The sequence below is a fragment of the Lagenorhynchus albirostris genome, chromosome 17 (assembly GCF_949774975.1).
Source record: "Lagenorhynchus albirostris chromosome 17, mLagAlb1.1, whole genome shotgun sequence".
Taxonomy (NCBI): Eukaryota; Metazoa; Chordata; class Mammalia; order Artiodactyla; family Delphinidae; genus Lagenorhynchus; species Lagenorhynchus albirostris.
Window position 1 is genome coordinate 49,255,843 of NC_083111.1, and position 15,867 is coordinate 49,271,709.

General features: G+C 34.2%; 1 protein-coding gene across 38 annotated transcripts in view; it reads left to right on the forward strand.

Annotated features, from left to right (window-relative positions):
* The window catches only part of RIMS2 (regulating synaptic membrane exocytosis 2), a 576,987-nt gene that overhangs the window by 297,435 nt on the left and 263,685 nt on the right, over window positions 1-15,867 (forward strand). For 27 of the 38 annotated variants that reach the window (XM_060127293.1, XM_060127304.1, XM_060127300.1 and 24 more), the window contains 3 exons: window positions 11,237-11,304; window positions 13,119-13,238; window positions 15,587-15,686. In XM_060127293.1, the coding sequence (XP_059983276.1) occupies window positions 11,237-11,304; window positions 13,119-13,238; window positions 15,587-15,686 (288 nt within the window). Of the gene's footprint in view, window positions 1-11,236; window positions 11,305-11,423; window positions 11,633-13,118; window positions 13,239-15,586; window positions 15,687-15,867 lie in introns of all 38 variants that reach the window. The other 11 variants (XM_060127290.1, XM_060127289.1, XM_060127301.1 and 8 more) reach the window with 1 other exon arrangement.

Below are 15,867 nucleotides of genomic sequence, written 5' to 3' on the forward strand. Positions count from 1 at the left end.
AAATTTTGCTCTTAATCACTTTTATATTAGGGAGTTCTGTTAGGAAAGAGACTCCACTGCATAAAGAAGTGTGAAAATGACGACTTGATATTTTAGTTCATCAACAAATTTATTCAATTATTTTTTGTGTTCCAGGCACTTCTATGTGTGCCAGAGGCTACAACAGTTAAACAAACAAACAAACAAAAAATAGGCAAATTTCCTGAGGTCAAAGAAGTAGTAAGACGCCAGATCATGTAGGGCTTTGTAAGTCATTGCAAGAACTTTGGCTTTCATTCTAAATGAGATGAGAAACCAGATGACTTCATCTCATTTACCTTTTGAGGAGTACTCTTAATGCTGTGTTGAAAACAGATTTGAGAGGGGCAAAGATGAATTCAGGGAGACCAGTTATGTGGCTAATCCAATACCTAATGAGAGACGATGGTTGTTTGTACCAACTTGGTAGTAGTGGAAGTGAAGGGAGGTAGTCAGATTTTGGATATATTTTGGAAGTACAGGCAGCAGAATTTTCTGATGGTTTAGAGATGGGTGTGACAGTAAGAGAGGAGTAAGTTAAGGATTACTGCAAAGATTTTTGCCTAAGCAAATTGAAGCAAAGAGTCGCCATTAATTAACAAGGAAATTGTGGCAGACACAGATTTTTGGGAGAGTGCAGGGAGGATCAGCCATTCAGTTTCATACATATTGTTCAATTTTCCTATTAGATATCTAGTGGAGGTGGTGAGTAACCTAGCAGATATACTAATCTGGAGCTCACTGGCATGGTTAGGTTTGGATACATACATTTGGAAGTCATCAATATATGTATGATATTTAAAGCCAGGCAGCTGGAAGAGATTACTAGGGGAGTATGTTTCTAGGAAAAAGAAGAGATTGCAGGATTAACCTGGGGAATACTCCCACAATTAGAAGAGGATGAGAAAAAGCCAGCCAAAGAAATTGAGACTAACTGGCCAGTGAAGTAGGGGGAAAACCAGAAGGAAAGTGATATCCCAGAATCCAACTAAAGAAAGGATTTCAAGGGGAGATCAGCTCGGTGCTTTGTGACCACCTAGAGGGGTGGGATAGGCAGGGTGGGAGGGAGACGCAAGATGGAGGGGATATGGGGATATATGTATACATATAGTTGATTCACTTTGTTATACAGCAGGAACTAACACACCATTGTAAAGCACTTATACTCCAATAAAGATGTTAAAAAAAGAAGTATTGATTGTGTCAGTTGTTGCTTAGGAGTCAGATTCGATGTGGATTGATTGATCATTAACCACTAGATTTAGCAATGCAGGAACAGATTGCTCGTGTTGGTCACCTTGACAGGAGCACTTTTAGTGTAGTGGTGGAGTTGGAAGTCTGAAGTGGGCTCAAGAAATAAAGGAAAGGAAGGAATCGGAAATAGTACAGACAGCTCTTTTGGGGAGTTTTGCTGTAGAGAGGAACAACAACAAAAAAGGAATTGATGGCTAGAGAGAGGGATTTTTAAAAGATAGGAGATAAGACAGCATGTCTGTGTTCTCATAGCAGTGATAACAAGGGGAAATTTGTTGATGCTGGAGAGAGAGAGGACAATTGTTTGAACCTTATCCTTAAGTAATGAAAGATGATAGGATTTAGTGCATTAGTAGGTGGGATGACTTGCTAAAGGGACAGGAGCAGTGTGTTTATAATAATAGGAAGGAAGGCAGAAAATAAGAAAACAGATGCATGTTGTTTGATAAATATGGTTGGTTCTAAACCATATTTAGCGTGGAATGTCTCATCTAATTTTTTTCTTTTTTTCTGGAAATGGAAAAGGTAGCAGGACCATTATCTGAGAATCAGGATCAGGGGAGGAGGTTAAAGTTCTATGGATAGAAAAAATATGAAATTCTTTTCTAGGAGAATGGAGATGATAATGAATTAAGGAAATGTAGTACAATTACCTGGAAGCAATAAGAACTGACCTGGAATTAGTGGTTATAAATTTTCATGGCGACTAGTTAGTGTGGTTTTGTGTTTTTCTCTAGATATGTGTATTTCTTACACATAGATTCACAGCTCCCAAGGTATGTGTCCTGAGAGAGACTGAGGAAGAAACCATGCTGTCCTTTTAAACCTAGCCTCAGAAGACAGAAGTGTTACTTCTACCACACTCTGTTGGTCCTAGATCTTCCTGGGTTCAAGGAGAGGGAATATAGACATTGTCCTCTCAGTAGAGGGATGTCATTGTCACATTTTAAGAAGAACATGTGGAATGGGGTGTGGAATGGTGTAGCCACCTTTGGAAAATACAATCCACTCAAGTGTTTATCCCAATTCCTGGCACAGAGTAAGTACTCAATAAGTGTCATTATTATTATTAAATAAAACCTGAAATGAGGCCTCAATTCTGGATAAGTACCTTAGGGTGGTAGTGGTACCATAGCAGGTTATCATGTATAGTTATTCAATCAGTCTTTTATTCACTAATCACACTGTATTAGAAGGGAAAGGATCTTTGCAAAATGGTTCGCTTTGTAAAATGATTGGCTTTAGGTCATAATCCAGTTCATGGCCTGGATTTTGATTCTTGTCTTCTGATTCATAATTCTCTTTGAGTAGCTCTTGGGATTAAGTATAGTATTTCATCAAATCTACACATTTTCCCCACAGTTTTATCATCTCCGAAATTAGGACAGAATTGCAGCATTTTATTTTTTTCCCTTGGTAATACATAAAGCAATCAGTGTTGTCTTACATCTGATGAAATTAGTTATGTGAATTGATAATAAAGATCAACAATTCCCAAACATTTTTTACAATATGAAACATAATTCATACTCAGGCCTTAATGCTTTCCTACTGATGGGCAATTTCTAATTTCTTTTGGTAGTTTTACTCCTTTCCTTTCCCTCTTACTTAAGACATTAACTGAGATTTACATTAATATAGATGCAAAGTTGAAATTATTCTAATTTAAGATTTACTCTATTTTAAAAATTGGTTTGTAAACTATGTTACTTTATCAGTAGTAGCATTACTTGTGACACACTTTACAACTGTGTTACAACATAGTGGTTGAGAACTACTGATCCAGACCATGAAACAATATCCAATTACAGATCTAGGAAAAGGTTACTTGTTAATAATCTACTATCTGCCATTTCCCAAATATATTATATATATTCATATTGGCAGCAGTAGTTTGATATATTCTCTTTTCTCTGCCAGGATTGTCCAGTTGTTTTCCTCTAAAAAAGTAAAATCCTCCAATAAGTAAAATCTTACTGCATCTCTCAAGGTACAGTTTAAATATCACCTCTATAGTGAAGCATTTCTTAAGTTTTAAAAAATCTCTCCCCTTTCTGAATAATCAACATTTTTCATGAAATGCCATAGTTTTTTCATACTAAGAAGCAAATTTTTTTCACATTATAACATTTTGAAAATATAAATTCTTTTTGCCATCAAATGCTTGGCATCGTTTAATGGTAGCATTTTTTCCTTTCTAGTGATATATAAAATAATTGTGCATATTTTAATTGATAGCAACTTAGCTGTAATGAAATAGGATAGCATGGATATATATTAAGGTATGTTACACTAAGCTGTGCTGTCGTATATTTTACCTGTCTGTCTACCTTTCTTGAATGTAAGTTTCTTTAGGTCCTATTTGCACCCACAGATCCTAAAACAGTTTCACACTGTGTAATCATTAAAATGAATTCTGATGTGTGTAATCTATACAATCATTTAATCAGTCACTTGTTATTAAAGAAGAATACATTGGTAATACCAAAGGAGCAAGATGTTTAAAAAATAAGCTAATTATGGAGAATAATTTACCTTCCTATTTCAAATATTGCATTTTAGCTAGCTTTGGTTTTTTTTTGGAACTTGAGAGTTGGTTGAAGCGTATCTGGCCCCTTAGATCTACTGACTTTTATGGTTTGGTCCCTATCTTTAAAATCTGCTGCTTTCAGAGCTGGCAATGCATTAAGAGCACATTACCACAAACTTAGTGGCTTAAAACAACACATTTTACCACCTTACAATTTCTGTTGTTCAGGAGTCTCAGCATGGCTTCACTGAGTATTCTGTTTAGGATCTCAAGCTACAATTAGGTTGTTGCCTGGGCTGTGTTTCTGGAGGCTTGATGGGGGAAGAATCTAATTTCAGGTTCAATCAGATTGTTGGCAGAATTCATATCTTTGTGATTGGATGCAACTTGAAGTTCATAGATGGTGCCCATCGTTCCTGAAGACTGCCTGCTCTTCCTTGCCACGTGGGCTGCTTACTTCATCAAGCAGGCAAAGGAGGCTTAGAGCAAGTTCACTAGCTAGGGTGGATATTTTAACAGTATCATGAGAGTGAGATTCCATCACTATGCCATTCCACCACCTTGATTAGGAGCAAGTCACAGATCCTTTACAAAGGCATAAACACTATGAGGTGGGGATTATGGGCATCATTTTAGACTCAGTTCTCCACACTCACCCCAATAGTTGTCTCTGAAGCAACTCCATGGAACCTAGTTTGAAAACCATTGCCTTTGATAATATTCCCAATGTATAACTTTTTTTTTTTAACTTGGGCTATTAGTCTCCCTTAATACTGAATATTTTCCTTGAAGGACTTAAGCCTTATGATCAGTTTTAATGGCTTTCTTAGGGAAAATGACCCTCCAGGAAGGTTTCAGCATTATGTATCAAAATATAGTTCTTGGAACACTTGTCCTATGGGAAAGGTTAGTGTTCCAAATAAGTTTGTGGAAACTGTAGATTACATAATTCTTGTACAGAAGCATATTGTCATTACTATAGGAAAAATTCTGCACTCAAGAAATCTATTTAATTGCACTTAATCCAGAGTTTTCTAAGCTTATTTGACTAGAGGACCTTTATATCACTCAAGCCTATTAACATTTTGCAGAAGCAGTGTTTCCTGTTGGAAAATGCCAACACAAATAGCCTGACAAGCTGAGGAAGAAAGTAAAATACCAAGAAGAAAAATGAGAGGAAAAATAAAAGGGCCATAGATAAATTTTCCCTATCTATTTAGAATGAAATTATGATTATTTTACTTTAATAATGATGAAGATGGTCATGATACCACCAACATTGGCATGACTCTATAATTTGCCAAACACTTTCATGACCATTATCTTACTTAAGCCTCTCAACAATCTGTGATATCACGATTAATCTCTTTTTATGTAAATGAGGCCTAATGTATTATGTGATTTGCCCAAGTCATAAAATTAGTAAGGAGTGGAGCCAATACTTTAACATAGGTTTTGTGGCTTCAGCTATAAAACTCTTTCTGTTGCAACATGCTGTGACTTTATAAACATGATTAAGTTAAAAATAAAGATGTTGAAGAATACCTTTGTATACTATGTGATTTAATTGAAAACATTTATTAACCTAAACAAATGAAAAACTGTGACATAAAACAGTTTATAAATTCTTGCATTCATTTAATGACTGTAGGGAAAATGTTATAAATAGAATATCTGAACTTTTTTTCCTCTGTGCATCAAACACAACATGACACAGACACACGTACTATTGGGTTAGTTTATATTTTGCAGTAGAGATAAGTGAAGGAGAAAATCTTAGCCTAAGATGTGAATCTTTTCATTATTTTTAACCAGGTTTTATATTTAAATGTGTTTAATTCAAACTAATAGAATCACTGAATATCAGAGATCGGTAGGATTTAGTGCTCTTTTAATGTAACTTTATTACACTGATTGTTCACTATATCATGCTAACAAGTGGTACTCCAGCTTTTCTTTGAACACTTCCAGTGATGGGATTATCAATACCTATGAAGGCAGCAACACATTATTTTTAACTTTTAATTTCAGAATAATTATAAATTTGCAGGAAATTGCAAAGATAGTACATAGAGATCCCATGTGCCCTTTACCTAGTTTCCCCCAATGGTTATATCTTGTTTAACTATAGAACAATATCAAAACCAGGAAATTGACATTGGAACAATGTGTTTGTTTAGGTTTGTGACATCACATATATGGATTCATATAAGTACCACTGTTACAAAGAGATACAGAGCTATACCATCACAGAGATCTTCCTTATGCTGCCACTTTATATTTAGTAACACCTTCGTCCCTCCCCACCCTGTCCCTAACCTCTGCTAACCACTAATTTATTCTCTATTTCTATAATTTTATTATTTATACTATATAAATGAAATCATGTGGTATGTGATATTTTGTTATTTTCTTTTTCATTCAGCATATTACCCTTGAGGTGCATCTATGTTGTACGTATCAATAGTTTTTTCCTTTCTATTAGTGAGTATTATTCCATGGTATGGATATAACACAGTTTGTTTAGCCATTTGCCTATTAAAGGACATTTTGTTTGTTTCCACTTTTTGGCTGTTACAAATAAAGATATCCTTTTTCGTGAGAATTCTCATCACATAAAGCATTTTGCCTTTTGTCTTAAGTATGATCTTAACTAGGTTTTTGGTTGATGTCCTTTATTTATTTGAGCAAGTTCTCCTCATTCCTTGCTTTCTATGAGTTGTATTTTTTATTTTAAATCATGAATTTTTTCTGTGTCAATGAATAGGATCATGATATTTTTTCTTTTGTAACTTGTGAATGTGATAGCTTACATTGATTTTTTTTTTTTTTTTTTTGCGGTATGCGGGCCTCTCACTGTTGTGGCCTCTCCCATTGCGGAGCACAGGCTCCGAATGCGCAGGCTCAGCGGCCATGGCTCACGGGCCCAGCCGCTCTGCGGCATGTGGGATCTTCCCGGATCGGGGCACGAACCCGTGTCCGCTGCATTAGCAGGCGGACTCTCAACCACTGCACCACCAGGGAAGCCCTACATTGATTTTTAATATTCAACCAGCCTTGCATTCTAGCAATAAACCCCATTTGGTCAGAGTGTATAATTCTTTTTATATATTGCTGAATTATATTTGCTAATATTCTGTTAAGGATTTATGTGTCTGTATTTATGAGGGAGTTGGTCTGCATTTTTCTTGTTTGCCATTTTCTTTTTTGTTTTCTGTTCCGTTTTTTATTTTTGCTTTCTTTTTCTTGCCTTTCTATAGGTTATTTGAACTTTTTTAAAACAATTGCATTTTGATTCATCTGTAGTGTTTTTGAGTGTATTTCTTTGCAAAGATTTTTTTCTAGTGGTTGCTCTAAGTACTGTGTATACATATGTATAACTTATCACATCCTGCTGGTGTTGATATTTTACTAGTTAGACAGATGTAGAAACTTACATACTTTAAGTTCTTTTATCTTTCCCTGTTTATAAGGTAATTATCTTAAATATTTCTTCTATGTATGTTGAAAGGCATATCAGATAATGTATACTTTTTGCTTCAAACATCAACATAATTTAGAAAACTGAAGAGGAGGAGGAAAGCCTATTGTATTCACCCATATTTTTACTTACCATGTTCTTTATTCCTTCTTGATATTTTCAGGTTCCTTCTTTTTTTGTTTCAATTCAGGGTTGACATTTCTTTTATTTCAGCAATTGAAAAATATTGTGCCATTTCTTTCTGGCCTCCAAGGTTTCTGATGAGAAATTTTATCACTGTCATTGGAATTGTCTTTCGCCTTTAGATCAGTTGTTGTTTCTTTCTTGCCTCTTTCAAAACAGTTTGTCTTTAGTTTTTAGGTTGATTATGATGTGTCTTGGCACAGATTTCTTTGTGTAATTCTTGTTTGGGGGCTTATGTAGTTTCTTGAATCAGTAGGCTTACATGTTTTGCAAATCTGGGAAATTTTCAGTCATTATTTCTTCAAATACTTTTTCTGACCCCATCTTTCTCCTCTCCTGGAACTACAATGGCATGAATCTTCTATTATTTTAATTATATATTATAATCACCAAAGTCCCTGAGGCTCTGTTTATTTTATTAATCTATTGTCTCTCTGTTTTTCAGATTGGGTTATTTCTGCTCTATTTTCAAGTACATTGTTGTTCCTCTGTCCTTTCCATTCTGTTCTTGAACCCATCCATTTGCTTTTAAAATTTCAGTCATTTTTCAAAAAGTTCTAAAATTTCCATTTTGTTCTTTTTGTCTTCTATTTCTTGTTCTAGAACTGGAAAGTTCAGCAGTACATTCTTGACTGCTACTAAAGGAAAAACATCTTAGTTCTGCCCTTTGAAGCTATGTAAAATAAGAATACTAAGTGATAAGTATTATTCTCTAAATATTAGCAGTCCTGATAGTTCAGGACTACTTTCTATATATTTTCTATATGTATTCTATATGTTCTGATTACCTTATTTAATTCTTACAGTAACACTAATATTTACTCATGTAAGAAATGTTTACTGAGGGCTTACCGTATGTGACTTTTTTTGTTTGTTTGATATTTTTGCTTTAGCTTCAAATGGTCAGACAGCTGACTTCTTATTTATGTACAGAGGGAAAAACTACATTTCCGCAATTTTGGTAGTTTGTAGGCATACGGGAGAAGAGAGATTGCAAGCTGAAGTCTCACATCTTCACATAAACCAGCCAAAAATTTTTATTTATAGTCTCCATATTATATTTAATCCAATTCAGAGATTTATCAATACTTTGTTGTGGAACAGTGGTGTATTTCGAAAGAGTTACAGGTTTTCTGAAATACAGATATGCTCAGGGTTTTGGGTAGCCATAAAATCTTAATTGTCATTTGTGCAGTGAAAAGGATTGGGAAGCACTTCTCTAGTTAACAGGTTGAAGAATGTATTTTTTTCTCTACAAATTGAACTTTGCATATGTTAATAGCACAGCTTCATCATCCTACACAAACTTCTGTGAATATACTAAAAACTATTGAATTGTACACTTTAAATGGGTGAGTTTTATGGTATGTGAATTATATCTCAATAAAGTTAAAAAAAAAAAGAATTGTCTCCTGTTCTTCTCAAACAGTGAGATCATAATCACCTGGTGGGCTTGTTAAACCAAATTTCTAGGCATCACCTACAGAATTCCTGATTAAGTCTAGGTGGTACCCAAGAATCTGCATTTCTAACAAGTTCCCAGGTGCTATTGATTATGCTATTTTAGGGATTTTGTGAACCATTCATCTACACAGAATTTTCCTACTTCCTCATTTTCCTTTGACTCTTCAGTTACTTCAGTCTGATTTTAATTTCATCATTCTACCCAGAGTGCTTTTTCTAACATCCTTCCTGATATTAATGTTGACAAATCAAATGCATAATTTTCAGTTCCTTATCTTAGGTGATGTGTAGAAATCATTCTGTAGTTGATTTCCCCTCCTGTTTAAGAAATTCTCTTTCTCTTTGGTCTGGAGACCTCCATCTTTCTCCCTCCTTTCTTCTTTTCTGTCTCTGCATGCTCTCAGTCTCTCTCTCTCATCTCAAATCAAACTCTGTTAGAATTCAATCTGGGTCCTCTTCATATCTTACTTTACTCTCTGTTTGTCCTTCTTAACCCTCTTATTTCTACTTCCAAAACATCTCTCAATTCCCTTTCTTACCATGTCTATTACCATCACCTATGTTCAAGCCATAATCACCTGTTGCATGAGTTATTGCAACTTTTTTTAAAAAAATAGATCTATTTATTTATTTTTGGCTGCATTGGGTCTTTGTTGCTGTTTGCGGGCTTTCTCTAGTTGCAGCAAGCGGGGGCTACTCTTCATTGTGGTGCGTGGGCTTCTCATTGCGGTGGCTTCTCTTGTCGCGGAGCATGGGCTCTAGGTGCGCAGTCTCAGTAGTTGTGGCGCATGGGCTTAGTTGCCTCGCGACATGTGGGATCTTCCCAGACCAGGGCTTGAACCCATGTCCCCTGCATTCGCAGGCGGATTCTTAACCACTGCACCACCAGGGAAGTCCCGCAACTGTCTTTTAACTCATGGTGTCTTCCAACCCAACCTCTCTTTAGTATTTAGATTCATCTTTAAAAAATGTAAATCAGTTCATGTATCTTGCTTAAAATCCTTCAGTGAATGAAATTCATAATGTTTAAGATGGTATAAGAAGCCCTCTCTAAACTGGTCTATGTTGCCTCCCCAGTCTCATTTAGCACCATATTCTCCCTCAGTCTTTTTGGTTCAGACACACTGGTGTTCCATCAGTCTTTTTACAGTACCATCTTGTTACTTCTTCCTGGAATGCTCTTTCCTATGCTTTTCATCTGCCTTTATCTTTACCTGTCCTTTAAGTCACATATTTCAGTTCTCATCTTAAACATCACTTTTTTTAGAGGTGTTTACTGACCCCCAAATCTAAATTAGATGTTATTATACTCTTTCAGTGTTTTGTACTCTCCTATATGACACTGATGATTTGTATATTGCATTTATCTCCATTCTGCTGCATGTCTCATTGTTTTACCCCTTATGCTAGACTTAGCACAATGCATAGCAAATGGAAGGTGTTTACTAAATATTTTTAAATAAATGAAAGTATGAATAGAGCTTAAAAAGACATGTGCACATATAGATGAAAAAATTCTTTTTCAAAGGTAAGGCAAATAAGGAGCACATAAGTTTGGGAAATGGATATTCATTCTTAGTTGCCAATTACATAAATTGTCTGAAAAAATTATTTTTAAAGAAAATTTATTTTTTAGGAGAATGCAATTTCTGAAAAAAACTTGAAAAATTGTTTCAAAGTAATATTAAGTAATTCAAGATATTTAAGGAAAGTTTATTTCTACTAATAGAAATTGAGTGAACCTGTTTTGTCCTTTTCATATAATCTTTTGTGTAACCAATTCTTTTTTTTTAATCACTCAAAATTTTTAGGTGGTTTCAGCATTATAAGGAATATCATACTACCTTCCAGAAACAACCTTTAAGTACTTCACTTTTCATTGTAGTGGTTATTAGCAAACCACTGTTTAATTTTTAAAATGTTCCTTAATCTTTGGAGAAAAAACTCATGTCTATATGCCAGCATGAAAAAAATAGCACGAGTAACAGACCTAGCTGAAAGTCTTTTTCTTTTTCAGAATATATAATTTTTTTCGTTTCTATTCCTGTTTATTATTAGCCTTTTCTCTTCTTGCAGCACTTTTGTCCTGTAGGGTCTGTCTAGAGTACATAAACTATATATTCTGTATTCTATAAATTTTAGTCATTTGAAATCTTAGCTTTCTCTTGGTAAATATAGTGAGTGCTACAGACAAAGTTCTTAAAACCGGAGAGGATCACACAGTTTAAAATGTTTATTATGTCTTTCTCTGTCCTTTCTTTTGCCGTCTCCTTTACTTCCCTCTTTTGTCTGTCTGACTCTCACAGGAGACATGGATTACAACTGGTTGGACCATACGTCTTGGCATAGCAGTGAGGCATCCCTAATGTCTTTGGTGAGACATGTGGAGCCTTACTTTTTAATTTCCGTTATCATTTCACTTTTCCTTTTTGATTTACACCTTTGCATGTTTTCTTTTTTGTATTTTTTTTTTTTTTTATCCCACACCTGTAGGGGACAGTCAAAAGGGAAAAAGAAAAACTAGTGAGCAGGCAGTTTTGTCGGACTCTAACACCAGGTCTGAGAGACAAAAGAAAATGATGTACTTTGGTGGCCACTCTTTGGAAGAGGATTTGGAATGGTCTGAGCCTCAGATTAAGGACTCTGGGGTAGATACGTGTAGTAGCACAACCCTTAACGAGGAGCATAGCCATAGTGATAAGGTACTGAGATTGTGGAGCCTGCCTTTTAACCTGCTCATTTGGTCTTCGTTTGCTCTCTGTCACTCATTCAAACAGAACATAATAAAAGGACAGGGCATTTCAAGGGTCAATGTAGCATTTCTTAAGGTGCAGAAAAGAAAAACAAAACCAAAACAAACTAACCAACCAAAATACTTCTTGCTTGCTTTGCTGTTTTTGTTTTTTGACGGCATACCAAAAATAAGTAATTGAAAATAAAAATTAGGAACAAAGGAATGTTTTGTTTATGGTCGCATGAAAGAACTTTGTAATGTTATTATATATCACAAATATAAAGAATTTTTTTGGATTGGCTTATTTGATTGCTTGCATATATTTTCCTTGGGATGAAAATTAAATTATCAACAGTTTGAATCCCAGGCAAAAGGGAGATGATTGGGTCTGTTTGCACAGAAAAAGTTGTTTTTCTTTTTTCCCTTTCACTGTCATTTTGCTCTTTTGTTATATTGTCATAGCATTTTAGTGTAGTATTAATTAGTATTAGAACCATTGCCATCTGCTTTGGTATTTATTATTTTGCTTTTACTATAGTGAGACTTTTGAAATCTTTTTACCATATAGATGTGATTTACTGGAACTTGTCTTTTGCCTGCTAAATTTTGCATGAAGATGTGCATGTTACTTTCAGATAACTGTGAAACTGTGATTACACAAATCATTTACTTTGTTATTTGATATATGATTTATAATGGAATGGTATCATGATTTATAAAAGGCTTGGTTCTGCCCTGAGATAAACTACTAATATTTTCAAAGTTGTTTAACAATGGATACCATTGAATTACCAAATAAAATTAATTTGCTAAATAGATCAGAGACCTGAAAGAATCAAGGACCCTCCAAAAAGTGAGAAATATAATCTATCATCACCTTTGAATTAGGCCTGTTTCTCCCATGAACGTTCATTTGGAAAGTTACTGGAGCTTGTGTATTTTTAATAATTTTAATCTAGAAACCTACTTCAAGAAAGCCCTCATCAGAGGTTCAAATTCATGTTTTAATATAGTGTGACCTTTTAACTTTTACTGTAATAAAGTCTTTCAAAGTCTTCCAAAAGTGTTTGAAGATTAAATGCTCATTTTTAAATGAGTTTGATTGCATAGAATTGCAGTCTCTTTTCTGCTTGTGAATTTTTAATCTTCAGTGTGTAGATAATTAGAGTTTGCATGTGTTTTCAAGCTTTCTCAGATTTTGTAGAACTATAGAACTTCAGTATTGTGTCAGAGCACTGTTAGAATTTGCAGTAACTGGATTTTGAAAAAACTTGAGATTATTAAAATGAGGTTATAAACATAATCTAGTAAACCCTTTTGATCAATGTTTTGAATAAAAACTGGTTTGTGTAATCATAACACTTTGGAAGTTGGAAGTTTAGAGAGATTGCACACTAAGGGGTCATTTATCATAAAATAACATTAATTTTGTGTTTATTGATGCAATATGTCAGCACCCTGTGACATGGCAGCCATCTAAAGACGGAGATCGTTTAATTGGTCGCATTTTATTAAATAAGCGTTTAAAAGATGGAAGTGTACCTCGAGATTCAGGAACAATGCTTGGCTTGAAGGTATGTGATGAAATATATGAGATGTTGCTCTATACTCATTTACAGATTAATCAGAAAAGCAAAAGATATAATAACACTATACCAATTTAGTGGGGTTTTTTTCTATTTTCAAGAATTCCTAAATATTTGCACTCATTATCCAAAACCTTTTCATTTTCCAAGTATTATTTAAGAAGTTGCCATTATTCTACAATAATACTTATTTATATAATTTTGGAAAATAGAACTTGAGTTACATACTTGAGTTCTTCAAACTTATTTTACCTATAGTTTGTCCTTTAAGTCTATATATGTGTTTATATTCTTTTAAAATGATAGCTTCGTTCAATTATTAAATGTACAAACTTGGGAAATACATATATGTATTACATATTACATAGGAATGTAATTTTTGTATTAGAGTAGCAAAATGTGTGTGCGTTTGTGTGTATTTGTGTGTGTGTGAGAGAGAGAGAGAATACTGTTTGAAGTCTGGAAACTCAAAAATAGGAGATTTAATATAAATATTGATTTATATTTTACTGTAAAATACCAGATAATTATTTGGTAAGTACACCAAAGAAAGCTCTGTTTATTTTTTGTGCATCTATAAGGTGAATTAAAAACTGAAATGCGAAGAGAGTAAATGTTTTAGAGTTAAGCCATTGCTACAGAAGTAGTTGTGTAGATTCCAGTAAGTGAGATATATTTGAAAACTTTGGTTGTAAATAAAATTGAGCATCACTTATTGGCTGGTTGCCATGCAGTTGGCACTCATCTGAGCACTTTATATCTATCATTTTATTAACACTCACAACAGATAAGAAATAAGCTTAGAGAGGTGTCATAACTTGCCCATGGTCTTAAGGATGGTGATGAAGGTGAGAATTAAATCCAGATCTGCCCAGTATACTGTTAGAGCAGTGTAGTATAGAGGTTGAAAAGTCTTGGCTTGATTTCTAGTTATAGCATTACTAGCTACATGACGTTAGGCAGCTAAACCTCTCAGCCTCAGACTCCTCATCTGTACAATGGAGATAATAATACTTACTGAATTATTATCTAATAAGACTAAATAAAGCAGTATTCAAACATTTAGTACAGTGCCTAGCACTCTCAGATTTCAATAATAATATAATCAGTATAATTATTATTATTAAAGTTTATCAAGCCAAGAAACTTTAAAAATATTAACACAGGGGGCTTCCCTGGTGGCGCAGTGGTTGGGAGTCCGCCTGCCGATGCAGGGGACACGGGTTCGTGCCCCGGTCTGGGAGGATCCCACATGCCGCGGAGCGGCTGTGCCTATGAGCCATGGCCGCTGGGCCTGCGCGTCCGGAGCCTGTGCTCTGCAACGGGAGAGGCCACAACAGTGAGAGGCCCGCGTACCGCAAAAAAACAAAAACAAAACAAAAAACAAAACGAAACAAAATTAACACAGGGATTTCAGCCCATAAAATCTATATATATAATTTTCAGAACCAAACATAGGAATAATGAGTTAATATTGACTGAACTGCACCTGAGTGTAATTCACTGCACCTGGGGACTAAATACGGAATAAGATAAATCAATGATTTTTGAATTCTGTATTGTTCAGTCAATTTAGAAGAGGAAGAAAACTATTCTAGTCAATGAAGTTGGTTACTATTATTTGCTTAAAGTTGATATATTGATTGAATGGCAGTTAATGAGAATCAGAGCATTAATTTTTAAGAGGCCAGTTTTATAGCTACACACATGACTTCACAGCATTATTGCTAACCTTTGTTTTTTCTTTTTCTGAAAGATATGTATTAATAGAAATGTAAAAGCAGAAAAATTGGGATGCAGATGATCTAAAGTTTACATTAATTCTGATGAGATTAAGTATATTTTGTAACTTTGTCAGGAAAAATGCATCATCATGATCATCATGCACGTTATCAATATGCCCAAATCTTACCAACTAATAAAAATTTTAGAAGATATGATAATATAGTAAAAGTAACAAAATATATATTATGACATTTGACATCTATAACTAGAAATGTTAATATAATTATATAGTACTGTAATAAGTTTTTAGAAATGACAAAAGTAAGAATTCTGTAATAAAGGCAAAAATTATAAATTGTTAAGTTGTTTCTAAGGTATGAATCATTTTCAACAAATAATTGATTAAATTGTTAAACATTTGGAATATGTAGAGTCCACACTTGGGACATGTACTCAGTTCCTATTAGTAACACTATATTATTTAAAAATTATTTTTAGCATATTAAACTATAGTTTCAAAACCTGCAAATTGTCTAGTTATTTTTTACTTGAATCTTCAGCTGTGTTCATCGAACAATATGCTTGTTTTAACATTTTCTTCTTTTAAACAGGTTGTAGGAGGAAAGATGACTGAATCAGGTCGGCTCTGTGCATTTATTACCAAAGTTAAAAAAGGAAGTTTAGCTGATACTGTAGGACATCTTAGACCAGGTAGGTTTCAATCTTTGATTATTTACATTTAAACTGTTAAACTTGAGTAGTTATGAAAAAGTTATCCTCATTTAGAAGTGACTTCACCGATAATAAAAAGTTCATTTAACTTATATTAATCTTTATTCATTAATGGAAAGTTGTAACTACTAGTTCTTGAGTCACATTAGATAAAAATATT